Raw genomic sequence first — 17463 nt, forward strand, 5'->3', positions numbered from 1 at the left:
TCTGAACTGCTATTGTGTTGCAACCGTCCTCCCTTATTCCCTCCCTCTCTCTCCCTCTACCAGACACCCAGCTATTCTTACCCTCTCTCTCTCGCTCTCTGTCAACCCCCCCCCCCCTCTCTCTTTCTTGCTCTCTCTGCTGCAGCCTGGGGTTCTTTGTGCCACATTTCCTGCCTCAGCTATCTCTGTCCAATCAGAAGTCACTCTGCAGCAGGTTCATCCTATCAGATTCCACTCTATCAGAGACTGGGTCCAATGAGTGCAAACTCCAAATCCCTGGAGATGACTGCACAGAACAATAACTTTTGCACAGAACTTGAGTAAAGTTTAAAGCATTTATTAAGAAATGGTGTAAAATGCTTTTACAGTTTCATAACAAACAGAATGACATTGCATGTGTTTTTGCATAATTTGACAGTAAAATAATCAATAAAATAATAATGTTAAGGAAGTGAATGTCTCTGAGTTTCAATCTGAGAATTTCCCATTGGCTTTGGAAAAGTCCAATATTTTCCTTTCTCTTCTGAGAGCCACCTTCTTTCACGTCTCTTTCTACCACAACCTTACATCCAGCCATGTTACACATTTTTACACATCCATTTCTTCTCCTCCCTTCTCTCGCTTTCTCTGACCATCTCCTCAGTTCACCCCTTACCATTGGCCCTTGTCAGGGCAGCTATAGGGTCATGATCTATGTACTGCAGAGTCCAGTCCAGTTCAACTCCTCATCCTGTTCTGGGCTTTAATGACATGGGCCCAGTCCACATACACCTGAGCCAGTCCACATGTGAGCCGTTACCCTTCCATAGGATAATCCAGAACCTGCTCTGCCAAACCAGACTGCACACTGTCCTGGGTTACAGCCACAGCCTTGTATTCCAACAGGCAGGCTTCAAACCCTGAGGTTCCGGACATTTTATGCTCTCTTCGTCATCTTCATCATCATCAAATGAAGCATGCAGAGGGTTAAGTTGTTCAGCGTTCGGGGAGGGTGATGGTGGGAACCCAGTCATACACACTGCGGCTCTCCTTGCAAAACTGATGCAGTTTGTCCAGTGCAGGGTCTTTCCATGACTCAGCACCAGGGCTCTGTGAGGAAGAGAGATGATTAGAATCATGATAATGACATCAGATAGACAGCTAAACAATATAATATCGAATTAGATTGAATGATTGACATGCTGATTGCGTTGACAGCGCACAGGGCGACCGTTATAAGCAATAACTATGGGCATGGGGAAAATATGCTGACTGGATGACTCGTGATCAAACCGGTAGATCAGGACGTACCGTGACAAGAATGCAATGCGCGTCCTTGGGTTCGCCGGTCTCGTCTGTGCCCACGAGGTCAGCCAGGCGCTCGATGTCGTTAACGCGCACCACGTTGATGTCGTTATCGAAGCAGAAAGCCTGGATGAGGGTGAAGTGGATCTGGAGAGCGATGTCGCATTCGTACTCCTCGTCTGTCGCCAGAACGCAGAATGCCACATTGTCTGGATCACTGTTGAAATAACCAAATGTAGCAGTTTAGAAGCCGGTCCTATGCAATTGTAGACTAGGCTATGTAGCCTATCTGTGTATGAATAATTATTTTGCATGACATATAAAACATTAGGAGTGTACTTACACATTCATAACTTTGGCAGACTCGTAGACTCCCACCGTAAGGTTGTCCTGCTTCTTTGCAGACACCAACAACTCCTCCAGGGCTGTGCCTGCACTTTGCACTCTGAAGAAAAAAAAGACACCGGTATTATTATACAGTCATTGCATAGTAACACGTTATCAAACTGTTCAGACTACAGTAGCCTAGGTTTGCATTCGTTTGTGAAATGTTAAAATGTGTATTTACCTATCAGTGGTATCGAGTGCGCTCTCCTGTTCAAAGATCTCTTCCAGTTCTAGAGTCATGATTGTAATCCAAGTGTGATAGATACAGAATTGCTATTCACCAGTAGTTCTTGCGTTATTCTGAGGTCTGGCAGTGCTTCAATGCTTATATAGCGGGTCAGCGGAGTTTCTCGGCAAGAGGCGTGGTTTTCCCCTCCTGACTGTCGTGATTGGCTTTGGGTATGTGACGACTCCAATGTGTTACGGTAGTGCTTCTTGACAACCCCACGTGGTGTCAGGATTACAACCTTACAAGAAATCCCCCCACCTCACTCTTGGCTTGTTGTCAACATCAGCACTGTGAAAAACGAAAAGTCCACCTTTTCTATCGATTTGAAAACATATCACAGCAAAGAGCCTATGGACCCAGGCTTGATGCGAATGCAACTTGATGCAGAGCTGTAACTGAATCAAGCTCCTAACCTGTTCTCTTTTGTTTAATTATATACTTGTTATGCACTCCCTGGACATGTGTGCATTTTAGTGCCTCTTATAAAACAAAGTGGAGGCGTGTTGTTCTTGGCTCCAATACTTATTTTAGCAGCGTAGCTTACTGAAAGATAAACGTATTTTTTTTCACGGGACAATGACAAGCGGAGGAGAACAGCTTGCGCCAGGCACACGCCAGCGTTTTGTTTCGCGTCTGAGGGAGCAAGCACATAATTGCCCGTCCTGACGCGTGGCGATTTATCGCCAAGACAACAGCGGCTCTGTCAGAATAATAGGCGCGTGCCCCACCTGCCTCCTGTTCTTTCAGTATGAGGACAAGGGCTGGGTGGAGGCTGGCTGTGTGTGTGTGTGTGTGTGCGCGTGTGTGTGTGGTGGAAGGCAACTGATGCGGAAAGATGCATGTGCTCATAAAGAGTGACTCTGGCCGGCCCTTCACTTTTTATATCATTCTGATTGATTGTTTGATTGATACTTCTGATAGCATTACCGGCTAATTAACACAGATACCAACTGTTTATTTGCTATCCACACTCCCGTTTCAGTAATCGGTCAGAGCATTAATAAAGACTAGATAGGCCAATCTCATTGACTCGATTCAATCCATAACGCCAAAGTTCAGCACTATAGCGTGCTTGAAATTTAAAGGTAGTTTCCGACATATGCAGCATTTACCGTGAATGCAGTCACCGCTAACGCGGGAAAATTGCCTTTAAATGTCAATCGCGCTACAAAGCTGATCTTCAGCACTACGGATTGAATCGACCCCTAACTATTAGCTCTGGCCTACTGCACACTAAAATTGAAATGACATTTATGGCTAATCCTATAAGGACTCTACTAGGACTATGTTTATGGTTTCTTTATAAATATTAATATAGCCTAACTATTCATAAAGTGCATCGACAGTTGTCTCTGTCTGCGATTGCCTCCAAACGCATAGTCTATAGGCTACAGGCCTACGCACATTTTGTCTGATTAGGGTTCTCAACGGCACACCAATCGAAAGTTAGATAATACATAGGATTATGATATGGTTGTTATTATAATACAGTGTTATTATAACACAGTGACTATTATTATATCTGATATACAATATAAGCCTACAGGGGCAGGCCACCTTCTAAACAGTGTTGGGTATTCGTCAAAGGATGCATAAGGTTAAAACTGTGCAGAAGTTGCCCCCTGGTGTTGGTACATGAGAATGATTTCCCCCCTATATAACCAGTCAAAGCTTGTTGAATAACAGACTCTTGATGACACTCCATTGTGAGTCATATTCCTTATAAAAGTGGTAATCATGTGCTGTTATTCTCTCTTCTGTTATGAGTGTTGAATCAATGATGCTATCACACACTATCCTTACTTCCATCCATCCCTCCATCCACCATCATAAAAATATAATAATAATATGCCATTTAGCAGACGCTTTTATCCAAAGCGACTTACAGTCATGTGTGCATACATTTTTACGTATGGGTGGTCCCGGGGATCGAACCCACTACCCTGGCATTACCAGCACCATGCTCTACCAATTGAGCTACAGAGGACCACAGAGGATCATACATCCTTTCATCACTCCATCCCTTAATCCATCACTTTTCAAGTTAAGTAGCCTACAAATGTCTAAAATTGGGACAAATGTAGTGGTCCCAGATCTGTTTGTGCTCTTGCACTCCCTTGCTGACATTGTCTAACCAAACTTGAAAATGTTTGTCATGATAATGAGTGGCAGGCGTTGACATGATAGAACAAATAGACTGGTATTGAGGCTAACAATTTGTAGATGTCTGAATACATGTATCCTTTGTTTAAAAAATGTAATTGAATGTGTAGCCTAAATAGTTGGCCAAATAGCTCTTATTACCCAATTTACTAAAATAAAAATGTAATCATCTAATAATAACAATTTGTCAATGTAAATTCAAAGCCCTCATATTAAAAAAAGTATTTTGTAAGACTTTTGCCATTGAGCTTAGCAGCCCCAAAAGCAATTAGAAGCCAGGAGGCGGTGATAGGTAGCCTAAAGGTTAAACCTAACGTCTCCTTCTGCCTCCAAGCCTTCCAGGGCCGGTTCTAGGCATAAGCGGTCGCTTATGGAGCTCAATCTGGGTCACAACTTACTCAGTGGTGGAAAAAGTACCCAATTATCATACTTGAGTAAAAGTATAGATACCTTAGTAGAAAGTTACTCAAGTAAACGTGAAAGTCACCCAGTAAAATACTACTTGAGTAAATATACTTATGTATCAAAAGTAAATGTAATTGCTAAAATATACCTGTACTCCTGAGTGGCGCTGTGCCACTAGAGATCCTGGTTCGAATCCAGGCTCTGTCGCAGCCGGCCGCGACCGGGAGACTCATGGGCGGCGCACAATTGGCCCAGCGTCGTCCAGGGTAGGGGAGGGAATGGCCGGCAGGGATGTAGCTCAGTTGATAGAGCATGGCGTTTGCAACGACAGGGTTGTGGGTTCGATTCCCACGGGGGCCAGTATAAAAAAAATATATATATATGTATTCACTAACTGTAAGTCGCTCTGGATAAGAGCGTCTGCTAAATGACTAAAATTTAACATTTAAAAGTATAAATCATTTCAAATTCCTTATAGTAAGCAAAGCAGACGGCACCATTTTCTTGTTTTTTAAATTTACGGATAGCCAGGGGCACACGCCAACACTCAGACATTATTTACAAAAGATGCATTTGTGTTTAGTGAGTCCGCCAGGCCAGAGGCAGTAGGAACGACCACGTGTTCTCTTGATAAGTGCGTAAATTTCACAATTTTCCTAAAGTATTTTTACTTAAGTACTTTACACCACTGAACTTACTATTGAGAGTAAGAAGAGTATACACCAGGTGCAATTTCGGAATTTGGATGGGCATCAGCAGTTATCTTATGTCAGTGACTGATGGTCACTCAATTAGCCATTTCAGCTAACCATTTTTTTGGATTGGTAGTTAGTCTAGTCAGCCATGTAAACTTGTAGTAATCATGGCCGAATACCAACCCGGTACGTGCCAAGGGGCCCTGACCTCCAGGGGCCCCCCATTGAATGTATTAGACATTCTCACACATATATTAACATCGCATAAGTAATTACAAAATGTGTAGAAATGCAGGAAATGTGCTTTAAAACTGAAAATATTTCTCTACGCCCCATAGCAAAATGTGTAGAATTGCAAGAAATGAACTTTAAAATGTACATTTCTTTCCACCGTCAAGACAGGGGCAACTAAAATGTTTTACCAGAGGTGGGGTGGGTGGGCCCCAAAAGGCAAGAGCCGGTCCTGGGCACAAAAGGCAAGAGCCGGTCCAGGCCCATTCCATGCATCACTACAGACCTGCGCCTTCTGTGGACAGCACGGGCTGAGTAGCATCTCCGTTTGGGCATTTTGATAGATGATACCAAACAAGTGGTACGCTCAGCTTTTATAGCTATTGGTGGGCGTGACGTCATAACATGTACATTATGCAATTATTGCAGCCGACATTAACAACACTCTTACCTCAGGGGGGAAAAAAAACAATTTCTCCCCTACAAAATAGCACACCCGTAGGCTAAACAATGTTTCATCACCATGGACAGTAGGCCTACCTGATCGGCGATTTCAGCATGACTGCCAATGAACAGCGCCCCTCCGCGCACCGCACCCAACTCAGCATGAAACTGGAGATAATTTGAATAAAAAAATGACTTTTAATGACGTTCAGTGTCATACATTAAGAGTTGAAAACATACATTACAATCATTCCATCCTATTTACATTCCAAACTTGGACTATCAGTGATCTTTTTTAACATGATTAAGCTACCTCAAATCTCTTTGACAAGTACAAAAATAACCAAATGTTCCAATACCATTTAGATTTCATAAATCACTGATAACCCCAAAAATACACAACATACAGTAACACTAACAAAAAGGCCTCACTGAATGGACTGACACGTCTTTACACTTGAGTATAGTTAAACTGCAACACTGAATTAACATAGGGAACAATATGTTAAATGTTCACCTCTCCACATGACAGACTTGAAAGGTGTCCAGAGGTTTACAGGGGTAAAAACAGGTCTGGAGTGTGAACCACTAAAAAGGTCTAAACAAGTGAAAAATGGTTCAGCCACTGTCTCCTGAAAATGGGGATTAATTACAGAGCACTATTTGTCATATTTAAATTTGTCCCAAAACAAAAAGAAAGCACGAATACCCTTGTTACAAGGGAAATACATTATTTATTTCTTTACACAAAATCTAAAATGGCCAAATGTCCTGCAATGGCTAAAGCAGTGTATAAAGATCAACAGTTTTGATCCAGCATCATGAGAATACATTTACACTATGGATGCTGACTGTGCAAACTACCAGAGAAGTTAACTATACACTATGAAAGGAACTGGTAATTCGCTAGCAAGGTACATAGCAACACCTACTGGAGATGCGCCACACAGGTGGACAGAAGTGACTGTTGTCAGTTTTGTTTTTCAATAGAGAATTCAGGTTTTAAAAAGTCTTCAGCAATCATGTGAGGTCAACACATTACTACTCACTTTCATAGCGCTTTCCCCCCCCCTCGATGATAATGCATAACAACGGAAATCTCAGTAGTCCATTCTAGCACTTGAACAAGGCATTAGAACAAAGTGCTCCAAGAGGAACAGTAGTATCACAAGGAGAAGGAACAGGTAGAGACAGAGGATACTGGAATAACAAAACGTCTCAATACCCTTTTCTCTACATCCACCAAGTTTCAATTAACACTATCAATAATGACTGAAACCTTTGATTAACCCTCTCCCTCCATTAGTTAGTTCATTCACCACCGGCTCTTCTGTTTACATCTCGTCCGAGCGGTGTTGCTGTATAATGATGGATGTTGGCTTCCTGTCGATCCAGTTCTCCTTGGTCCCTGGAACCTCATAGGCCACAGGCGTTCCCACTGGATCCCTGGATCCCTCCTGCAGGCCCCCAGCCCCGGGTTCGGCCCCCGGCTTCAGCTCGGCCTGTCCAGGATTGGGGAAGTCTGCAGACGAGTTGCTGTTGTACCCACTCTCAGAATCAGACTGCTCCACCTTCTGGTAGTCTGGTGTGTGGTTCTGGCCGCCAGTGAACATGGCCTTGGTGTTCTCTACCTTGGCCACTAGGAGGAGACTGAGAGGGGGAGTCTCAGCGTCATCCACTTCCTCCCCAGGCTCAGAGTAAGCCAGGGGTAGAGGGTCTGGGGTGTCATCAACAGCAACAGAGCGCAGGGTCCTGGAGACAACTACAGCAGAGAGGAAAGGTTTGTTAACATCTGCTTAAATCTTACACAATGTTACATACAACACTCGTCTTAATAACGGGAAGAGACAGGAAATATTTGTGAAGAATTGTATTGTATACATAGCTCTTTATTCTTTAAAGTAATGTTATTTTGAACAGAAGAACATGTTATTCATATTTATTTTTAAACATAGCTTTAGCATTTCAGACCATACTTGTCTTGTGACTTACCGGAGGAGGGGGTGTATATCTCCTTCTGTCCAGGGCTGCGGCCAAATGGGTTGACAGAGGGGAAGATGATCAGGCAGAAAGACAGCAGGAACACCTGAGCAGAGAGAGAAAACTGTAAGAAACATGACAGAAATGTGGTGTGTGAAACCTAGGCTTACAAACCCAATACATGAGGTACATCCGTCTACAAAGAATAATGTGGGAAAAAAACAAAATCTTCCATTTGTTTTTCTATGCTAAAATAACCTTGTCTTGTATAAGAATATAATTATTTGCATTACGGACCCAAGCAGGGCTCCCGTCTTTTATTAACCGAAGCGGAAGTACTTGTTGGTTTATGTTTCCAACATACCATTGTTTGGCAGTGGGACAATACAATGGCTTTAGCCTCAATAGTACAGTACAGGCACTCCTGGACACTTAAAACCATTGAGCAAAATCTGGAGCACCATATGAAACCATAATCAAGCCTCAATCAGGGTTGAGGTTACTATAATGTCCAAATCAGTTCTAAAAATGTCAAAATACAGGCTGAGCTGGCACCCTGAAAGAACAGGATGTAGCAAGCCACCTCAGCACGCTCCGTGTTAACAAAGTTTAACTTCAATTTGGAAAAGGTTGACAACCAAACTGTCAACCAAATATATCTGCAGACGTAAACTTGTGTGTGGGAGTCCTTCAGTACCAGTATTAGAAAATGACTACCAGCTCTAATTCCCAGCATGCCAAACAGAGGCCAAGTAGTGGTGTGAGGGTAAAGTTCTACTCTGTCCTAGTCCTCTTACCATGACACAGGTGCTGGTGGTGGTTGTCTTCATGGTAGACATCTTCATCATGGACTGTAGTTTCCTCAGCTGCTCTATCAGAGACCTAGACAGGGGGGAAATAATAACCATCAGAAACATTGTCTCAATGAACAATACTAGTCTACAAACGTAATTCATTCATTCTCTGATGCTTATCATACATAAGAACATTGGCTCCATAACCATGATAACGGCAGTAGTGGTGTCTTACATGTTTTGTTTCTGCAGCAGTTGGACCTTCTTCTGCAGATCCTGGTTGTGAGCAGTGCAGATGGAAACCCTAGGGACCAATCAGCAATACACTCAATCAACCAACCAACCAAACTTTACTTAACACAAACACCTTTTGACCCAATGAAGACACAGCAGGCTAAACATTGGTGAAGTGAAATAGCCTACATTTAACAATGACTAATGCAGTGTACTGTGTGTGTGACTTTGATTTCATTTTCAGAGATCTCTCCATCTGTTCTCTCTCTCACCTGTTCTCCAGGCCGTCCACATACACCTTCTTCTTCTTCCTACTCTCCTGGGCCGACTGCTTGTTGCGGATCTTCCTCCTCACCCTCTTCAGTGTCCTCTCCTCAGACTGAGACAGAGACAGACAGAGAGACAGACAGACAGAGAGGGAGACAGACAGACAGAGAGGGAGACAGAGAGACAGATAGAGAGACAGATAGAGAGACAGATAGAGAGACAGATAGAGAGACAGACAGACAGACAGACAGACAGACAGACAGACAGACAGACAGACAGACAGACAGACAGAGAGACAGACAGAGAGGGAGACAGACAGACAGAGACACAAACAGAGAGAGACAGACAGACAGACAGACAGAGAGGGAGGGAGACAGACAGATAGAGAGACAGACAGAGAGACAGACAGAGAGACAGACAGAGAGACAGACAGAGAGACAGACTATTCATTACACACTTTTCATTACACACTTGACATGATTGAGCTGATGATACACAGTGCTGAGGAGCAGTCTGCTGTCTTACTGCTAGAGACAAACAAGCTGTCTGGGAAGGTTTCTCATTTAGTGCGATTGGAATTCATTCTGCAGGGGTTTTGTTTTCTCTCATTTTGTAATAGGACAACATGACCGAAATGTCAACAAATAATGCTGAAGTCAAATGTGTGTGCAGGAGACAGGAGTAATTTGAATAATTTAATAGACATTTTCTGTTCACTAGTCAAAGATGACACATTGGCTATCCCTTGATATTAGCAACCTCAACACTCTAAGGCAGCTACAGATTAGCTAGTGTGTCATATCTCCCTAGCGAACCTCATTAGCAATTGTCTGCCCTGTCCTTAGATAACACCATAATCTGGCTTTGTCATTCTTAAGGAGTGTATGCCCTTTGGACCAACGTCTCCACATTGTCAAACACTACTTGTAATAACTGAATGGAGGAAATTACCTTAGTAAGTGGCATGCAAGACGGTATGGTTGCTCCTTCTTTAGCAAGAAGTCTCTTTTCCTCATCAGTCAGGACGATCTCCTTGAACTGGAACTAAAGGGAAGAAAACATCAATTTTTAAGAGATGGGGCCTTCAACAGATCTTCAGCACACTTACAGAACTTTGCCACTGGGTGGCGACAAAACTGTAAGATTATGTCTTGTGAGATGTATGTTGTTCATGTACAGTTCGTGCCATTCTTATTAAAACAATGAAAATAAGTTTGACAAGCGTATTAAATACTTGTTTGATCTTTGGGTTTGATAAAAGTGCTTCTGCTTTTCTCGTATATAAACACCCATTTGATGATGTGAAACTAAGTGAAGCTCACCAGATCCGCTTTGTTGTCCTGTGTAGAGTCCTCTATGGAGAGAGTGCAGGGTAGTTCTTCACTGGAATAATCCTGTTCCATTTCCATCCCCTCACTGTCCAGGTCATCTGAGGAACACAAGAGCACAACAACACCAACTCTTTATTGTCTCACATGAACACTAATGTTATCAAACCTTACAAGGATATTTCTGTGAAATGTTCTAACCCAAGTATGAGTCAAGTGACTCTGGACTCAAATCGGCTGAACTTAATCCCAAAAGCATGGGAAAGAGAAAGACCGACACCACCTAATTCCATCTAACTAATCAACTGATTGTTGATTGGCTGGCGTGCTACATCTGGGCAGAGTATGGCCACAAACCTGGGAAGCCCTTCATTTGTATAGCCCCCTACAGTTAGTCTGCAGCTGCTCAAACTACCAACAAACTATTCAATTAATTTAACTGTCAACGGCCATTTTGTTGTCATGCAACTATTCCTTCATAACACCCAAAGCTATGAACCTGTTAGCCAAGTATAAAAGGTCTAGATCAACACTTACCCAGATCAATAAAGACATCCATGTCAGGCTTCTCTGCCCTCACGCTCTGGAGAGCATCCATGTCCTCTCCCTGGAGCAGAGAGTAGCTGTGGTCTGTCTGCACGGTCAGGGCCTCAGGGTTCTCAGCCTGGAGGTCCGGAGCAATCAGGGGATTGTTGGAGTACCCTGGGCTGGGCGCAGGGTCACTGTCACTCCCCTGGGAGCTGGGGCAGGCCAGGAAGTTCTGGCCGACTACGCCGCCAGTGCTGCTGTCGTCAGAGATGCCGCTATCGCTGCCCAGTGGAGAGTGGGAGAGACAGGAGGTGGCCATGTTGTTTTCTCCCTCAAGCAAGCTGGACAGGAAGTCCTCCGTGTCCATGCCTGTCAGCATCTACAATACAGCAGGAAGTTAGTGTCCATTCTATTCAACATGTCTTTGTTTATCCCACAAAGAGCAATTCTGAAATAGAGTTCTTCTTCTGCTTTAAAATAAGGAAGTGTCACATTGTTGATGTAATACGATAAAAAACGACTTCTGCTTTACTAGTACGACATGCCATTAAATTAAAGGTTTGTTTGTTTCCTGCCAATTATCAAACTATTATCGGTTAGTAAACATAAAACAGTATTATTCCTGAGTGAGAGACATACATCTTGCTCAGAAAGCCAGTTTTCTAGCCCATTCCCATATGGGAAGAAGGGGTCGTTAGCTCCTGTCTCTCCTTCCTGGAACAGGATCCCCAGAATATCCGGCCCATCCATATCAGGAACATCCTCAGTGACTGACATCTGGCAAACACAATCAGCAATAAATAAATAAAATGTGGAAAAACAATGATGTGTGACAGAACTAATTTCTTTCTTAAAGTAATAGGTAAATAGATAGGAATATCCAACCCCATATCAATGAATTATAACTGTGTCGTTACATGTCATTTCTGGACAGGAGGTATTCTTAAGAGAGACGGCAGTGAGTTGCCACGTCCTAATATGAAAGTAATACGAGTCCGTTTGGCAGCTACCACCCAGTAAACTAACAGATGCATGTTGCATCATCGGCTCAATCCCATGAATGGGTAATGTCTAGATGGGACACAGTTTGTAAAATTTGACGTCAAAAGTTGTTGTTTTATGCAGTTTCGCAAACCCTTTACCCTTTTCCTAACCTAACCTGCTGCGTAAATTCTCCTAAACCTGCTACGAAAAGTCAATTTTGACAAAAGCTGTATCCCTTCTAGACAAAACTCCATGAACGAGTTCATTCCTATACCTTGCCCCGCCCACTTCTCCCTTTTGTCACACGAGAATCAACAAAACAAGCCCGAGTGAGCCTACAAATGTTGGTATAGAAGACAATAACATTGCACTTCAAATATGGATAAATTATTCACATTTTAAGTTAATTAGCTACATACCATAATGCTGACAATCGAAATAGTAAACTAATTTAACCCAGTTTCTGTGCTCAGTAGGCTGGGGTCCGGGGTTAGCAAGATAGCTATCTGGGTAGCCAGCTACATTGACCTAGTAGTTTATTTTGCTAACGTTACCTAGCTAGCTAGCTACAAGAGCATTGCACAAGGATGAGTAACTAGTTAGTAGGTAGGCACATGGCAATCAGATTAGCTAGTAAGATAGCTAACGTAGCTAGCTAATCAAGAGTTTGCTTGAACAATATGCTTTTCTGTATAGCTGACCAACCAATGCAATGCATGCTCCATGGCCAACCAATTTGACAAATAACATCTCAATTAAATATAAAAAAATCGATTCATAATAAATCATAATAAACTGCACACCTCGGCCACAAAACAAAGAGAGGGTTAGTTTGAAAAAAACATCTGACAGCAGCTAACGTGTTCATTTAGCTAGCTATAGCCAACACGATAGATTCCCATGAGCTGAGAGGGCGTGGTCGTTGTTATATGTTTACGTTTATGAATCAAATAAAAAGCATGAATTTATTATGCCTAAAAGATTCTTACCTTTCTCAGTATACAGCCTGATAAGGTAGGATAGCATTCGTGTGAGTCTGTGCAGTTGTTTTTCTTGTTGTTTCTATCGCGTACACTCTTCCCGATGAAATCACCTTCCAACAAGACAGAAATTGCGTCATCAGTAAAGACAAGTTAGCATGCGTAAGATTTCGCCCTTGTCCTTATGGGAAATGTAGTAATAATATAATATAATATGCCATTTAGCAGACGCTTTTATCCAAAGCGACTTACAGTCATGTGTGCATACATTTTTACGTATGGGTATGGTGTGTGCATAAATTATGAATTAAAGCCATCACAGAGGGATGAAGTGTGCTGCTGATTAAGTGTATATTGATTTGACACAATGGCATTCTCATCTTTTATATTTTTGTTTCTTCAGAAAATATTGAGATGTGTGAAGAGGGGCATATAAATTAGTCATAAGCTTCATGTCCCCCTCAGTTTCATTCACAGGTTATAGCCGACATAAATCGATAAAGGCCTGTTGTGTAGTTAAGTGTTACTAAAGTGAAAATAAGTCAAGGGTCGTTTCTTATCACAGTACCTTCAGCATCTTTATTTTCCAGAATATAAACCCATTAACCCCAAAGGAGAAAAATAAGTTTAGTAAAAAAAATACGTGAAGTTTATCTAAACATTGCAAGAGAACAAATGTAGTATTTCAGCATTTTATTTAATATTTTAACAAGACATATATGGCAATTATATGGCATCATTACAATAACAAATCTAATCCTTGGAGTTGACAGGTAAGGTGTACAAAGTAACTTTCAAAACAACCAGGCCAATAGGCCAATGTGTTCATTTCAACTATTGACCTGAAGATATCTAGCCCTGCTCTTGCCAACTCCATTGCTCATTGTCAAGCCAAACACGTTTGGCATCATAGCGCAAACAGACTGGCACTCAGGCTATATCATAATTCCTGGAAAATTCAAGACAGAAATCATCACATTCTTTATTCTCATTAGCTTGACTCTTTCTGCATTCAGCAATGCTACATCTGGGGTTACCAAGGCTCAGTCGCTTCATTGCAGTCGCTTCATTGCAGCACACGATTTATGGGGTTGATTGCTGCATGGGATTGCTGCATCATTGTCAGTATCCTTTTTTAGCATTATATGATATCCGTAACATCCACAATGGTTGTGGATGTGATGAATATTGATGTATCCATTTCTTAGCTTCAGAAGCTTGTGCATTCACCACATTTTGTGAACTTGTTCTGAGATGTATTGTTCAAATTTTGACTGAAGCAATTGTTGTTGAAAATGATCTTTAAAATGATGTTTTAGCTAAGATTCTCATGGAAAATATATTCTGAAGTGCATTTCTTATACATGGCAGTACTGTGTTTATTAACAATCTGTGAATAGTCTTGAAGTGTCTTTTTCAAATGAAAGCCCCCCAAAATATACTGACTTCATCAAGTGTTCAGAAAAGTGGATTGGCACATGTATATTGTCTCATTTGCATATTGTGTTACAATATTACACAAAAATGTTCTACATTCAACTGGTAAAGGTTACTTTTGATATATACACACACACACACACACACACACACACACACACACACACACATATATATATATATATATATATATACAGTGGGGAAAAAAAGTATTTAGTCAGCCACCAATTGTGCAAGTTCTCCCACTTAAAATGATGAGAGAGGCCTGTAATTTTCATCATAGGTACACGTCAACTATGACAGACAAAATGAGAAAAAAAAATCCAGAAAATCACATTGTAGGATTTTTAATGAATTTATTTGCAAATTATGGTGGAAAATAAGTATTTGGTCAATAACAAAAGTTTCTCAATACTTTGTTATATACCCTTTGTTGGCAATGACACAGGTCAAACGTTTTCTGTAAGTCTTCACAAGGTTTTCACACACTGTTGCTGGTATTTTGGCCCATTCCTCCATGCAGATCTCCTCTAGATCAGTGATGTTTTGGGGCTGTTGCTGGGCAACACGGACTTTCAACTCCCTCCAAAGATTTTCTATGGGGTTGAGATCTGGAGACTGGCTAGGCCACTCCAGGACCTTGAAATGCTTCTTACGAAGCCCCTCCTTCGTTGCCCGGGCGGCGTGTTTGGGATCATTGTCATGCTGAAAGACCCAGCCACGTTTCATCTTCAATGCCCTTGCTGATGGAAGGAGGTTTTCACTCAAAATCTCACGATACATGGCCCCATTCATTCTTTCCTTTACACGGATCAGTCGTCCTGGTCCCTTTGCAGAAAAACAGCCCCAAAGCATGATGTTTCCACCCCCATGCTTCACAGTAGGTATGGTGTTCTTTGGATGCAACTCAGCATTCTTTGTCCTCCAAACACGACAAGTTGAGTTTTTTCATCTGACCATATGACATTCTCCCAATCCTCTTCTGGATCATCCAAATGCACTCTAGCAAACTTCAGACGGGCCTGGACATGTACTGGCTTAAGCAGGGGGACACGTCTGGTTCTGCAGGATTTGAGTCCCTGGCAGCGTAGTGTGTTACTGATAGTAGGCTTTGTTACTTTGGTCCCAGCTCTCTGCAGGTCATTCACTAGGTCCCCCCGTGTGGTTCTGGGATTTTTGCTCACCGTTCTTGTGATCATTTTGACCCCACGGGGTGAGATCTTGCGTGGAGCCCCAGATCGAGGGAGATTATCAGTGGTCTTATATGTCTTCCATTTCCTAATAATTGCTCCCACAGTTGATTTCTTCAAACCAAGCTGCTTACCTATTGCAGATTCAGTCTTCCCAGCCTGGTGCAGGTCTACAATTTTGTTTCTGGTGTCCTTTGACAGCTCTTTGGTCTTGGCCATAGTGAAGTTTGGAGTGTGACTGTTTGAGGTTGTGGACAGGTGTCTTTTATACTGATAACAAGTTCAAACAGGTGCCATTAATACAGGTAACGAGTGGAGGACAGAGGAGCCTCTTAAAGAAGAAGTTACAGGTCTGTGAGAGCCAGACATCTTGCTTGTTTGTAGGTGACCAAATACTTATTTTCCACCATAATTTGCAAATAAATTCATAAAAAATCCTACAATGTGATTTTCTGGATTTTTTTTTCTCAACTTGTATGTCATAGTTGACGTGTACCTATGATGAAAATTACAGGCCTCTCTCATCTTTTTAAGTGGGAGAACTTGCACAATTGGTGGCTGACTAAATACTTTTTTCCCCCACTGTATATATATATATATATATATATATATATATATTATATACACTACCATTCAAAAGTTTAGGGTCACTTAGAAATGTCCTTGTTTTCTAAAGAAAAGCCATGTTTTTGTCCATTAAAATAACATCAAATTGATCAGAAATACAGTGTAGACATTGTTAATGTTGTAAATGGCTATTGTAGCTGGTTTTTAATGGAATATCTACGTAGGCGTACAGAGGCCCATTATCAGCAACCATCAGTCCTGTGTTCCAATGGCACGTTGTGTTTGCTAATCCAAGTTTATAATTTTAAAAGGCTAATTGATCATTAGAAAACCCTTTTGCAATTATGTTAGCACAGCTGAAAACTGTTGTGCTGATTAAAGAAGCAATAAAACTGGCCTTCTTGAGACTAGTTGAGTATCTGGAGCATCAGCAATTGTGGGTTTGATTACAGGCTCAAAATGGCCAGAAACAAATAACTTTCTTCTGAAACTCGGCAGTCTATTCTTGTTCTGAGAAATTAGAAATTGCCAAGAAACTGAAGATCTTGTACAACGCTGTGTACTACTTCCTTCACAGAACAGCGCAAACTGGCTCTAACCAGAATAGAAAGAGGAGTGGGAGGCCCCAGTGCACAACTGAGCAAGAGGACAAATACATTAGAGTGTCTAGTTTGAGAAACAGACGCCTCACAGGTCCTCAACTGGCAGCTTCATTAAATAGTACCCGCAAAACACCAGTCTCAACGTCAACAGTGAAGACGCGACTCCGGGATGCTGACCTTCTAGGCAGAGTTGCAAAGAAAAAGCCATATCTCAGACTGGCCAATTAAAAGAAAAGAAAAAGTGTTATGGACAGATTGGAAAAAAAGTGTTATGGACAGACAAATCGAAGTTTGAGGTGTTCAGATCACAAAGAATAACACTTGTGAGACGCAGACCAAATGAAAAGATAATGGAGGAGTGCTTGAAGCAATCTGTCAAGCATGGTGGAGGCAATGTGATGGTCTGGGGGTGCTTTGGTGGTGGTAAAGTGGGAGATTTGTACAGGGTAAAAGGGATCTTGAAGAGGGAAGGCTATCACTCCATTTTGCAATGCTATGCCATACCCTGTGGACGGCGCTTGATTGGAGCCAATTTCCTCCTACAACAGGACAACGACCCAAAGCACAGCTCCAAACTATGCAATAACTATTTAGGGAAGAAGCATTCAGCTGGCATTCTGTCTATAATGGAGTGGCCAGCACAGTCACCGGATCTCAACACTATTGAGCTGCTGGGAGCAGCTTGACCGTATGGTACGTAAGAAGCGCCCATCAAGCCAATCCAACTTGTGGGA

General features: G+C 42.0%; 2 protein-coding genes across 2 annotated transcripts; both read right to left on the bottom strand.

Annotated features, from left to right (window-relative positions):
- Positions 1-321: 321 nt before the first annotated feature.
- LOC121583165 (growth arrest and DNA damage-inducible protein GADD45 gamma) lies at positions 322-1987 on the bottom strand. Its single transcript, XM_041899369.2, has 4 exons — positions 1853-1987; positions 1628-1729; positions 1291-1501; positions 322-1089 (listed from the first exon to the last, which is right to left on the bottom strand). The coding sequence occupies exons 1-4, from the start codon at positions 1909-1911 to the stop codon at positions 976-978; spliced, it is 486 nt and encodes a 161-aa protein (XP_041755303.1). The 5' UTR covers positions 1912-1987; the 3' UTR covers positions 322-975.
- A 4029-nt stretch (positions 1988-6016) lies between these two features.
- On the bottom strand, positions 6017-13065 carry LOC121581882 (cyclic AMP-responsive element-binding protein 3-like protein 3). The gene is made up of 10 exons (XM_041897270.1): positions 12943-13065; positions 11609-11746; positions 10979-11348; positions 10436-10542; positions 10065-10157; positions 9119-9225; positions 8848-8916; positions 8616-8700; positions 7831-7924; positions 6017-7600 (listed from the first exon to the last, which is right to left on the bottom strand). The coding sequence occupies exons 2-10, from the start codon at positions 11744-11746 to the stop codon at positions 7173-7175; spliced, it is 1491 nt and encodes a 496-aa protein (XP_041753204.1). The 5' UTR covers positions 12943-13065; the 3' UTR covers positions 6017-7172.
- Positions 13066-17463: the final 4398 nt, after the last annotated feature.

This window comes from Coregonus clupeaformis, unplaced genomic scaffold (assembly GCF_020615455.1).
Source record: "Coregonus clupeaformis isolate EN_2021a unplaced genomic scaffold, ASM2061545v1 scaf0185, whole genome shotgun sequence".
Taxonomy (NCBI): domain Eukaryota; kingdom Metazoa; phylum Chordata; class Actinopteri; order Salmoniformes; family Salmonidae; genus Coregonus; species Coregonus clupeaformis.

Excerpts from the sequence above, each read along its gene's own strand:
- LOC121583165 (XM_041899369.2), bottom strand. The coding sequence starts at position 1,911 with ATGACTCTAGAACTGGAAGAGATCTTTGAACAGGAGAGCGCACTCGAT. Across the intron at positions 1,730-1,852 it reads GCACTCGATACCACTGATAG|AGTGCAAAGTGCAGGCACAG; the intron begins GTAAATACACAT and ends TTTTTTCTTCAG. Across the intron at positions 1,090-1,290 it reads CGCATTGCATTCTTGTCACG|AGCCCTGGTGCTGAGTCATG; the intron begins GTACGTCCTGAT and ends TCTTCCTCACAG.
- LOC121581882 (XM_041897270.1), bottom strand. The coding sequence starts at position 11,746 with ATGTCAGTCACTGAGGATGTTCCTGATATGGATGGGCCGGATATTCTG. Across the intron at positions 10,543-10,978 it reads GGATGTCTTTATTGATCTGG|ATGACCTGGACAGTGAGGGG; the intron begins GTAAGTGTTGAT and ends TGTGTTCCTCAG. Across the intron at positions 8,701-8,847 it reads CTGCTGCAGAAACAAAACAT|GTCTCTGATAGAGCAGCTGA; the intron begins GTAAGACACCAC and ends CCCCCTGTCTAG.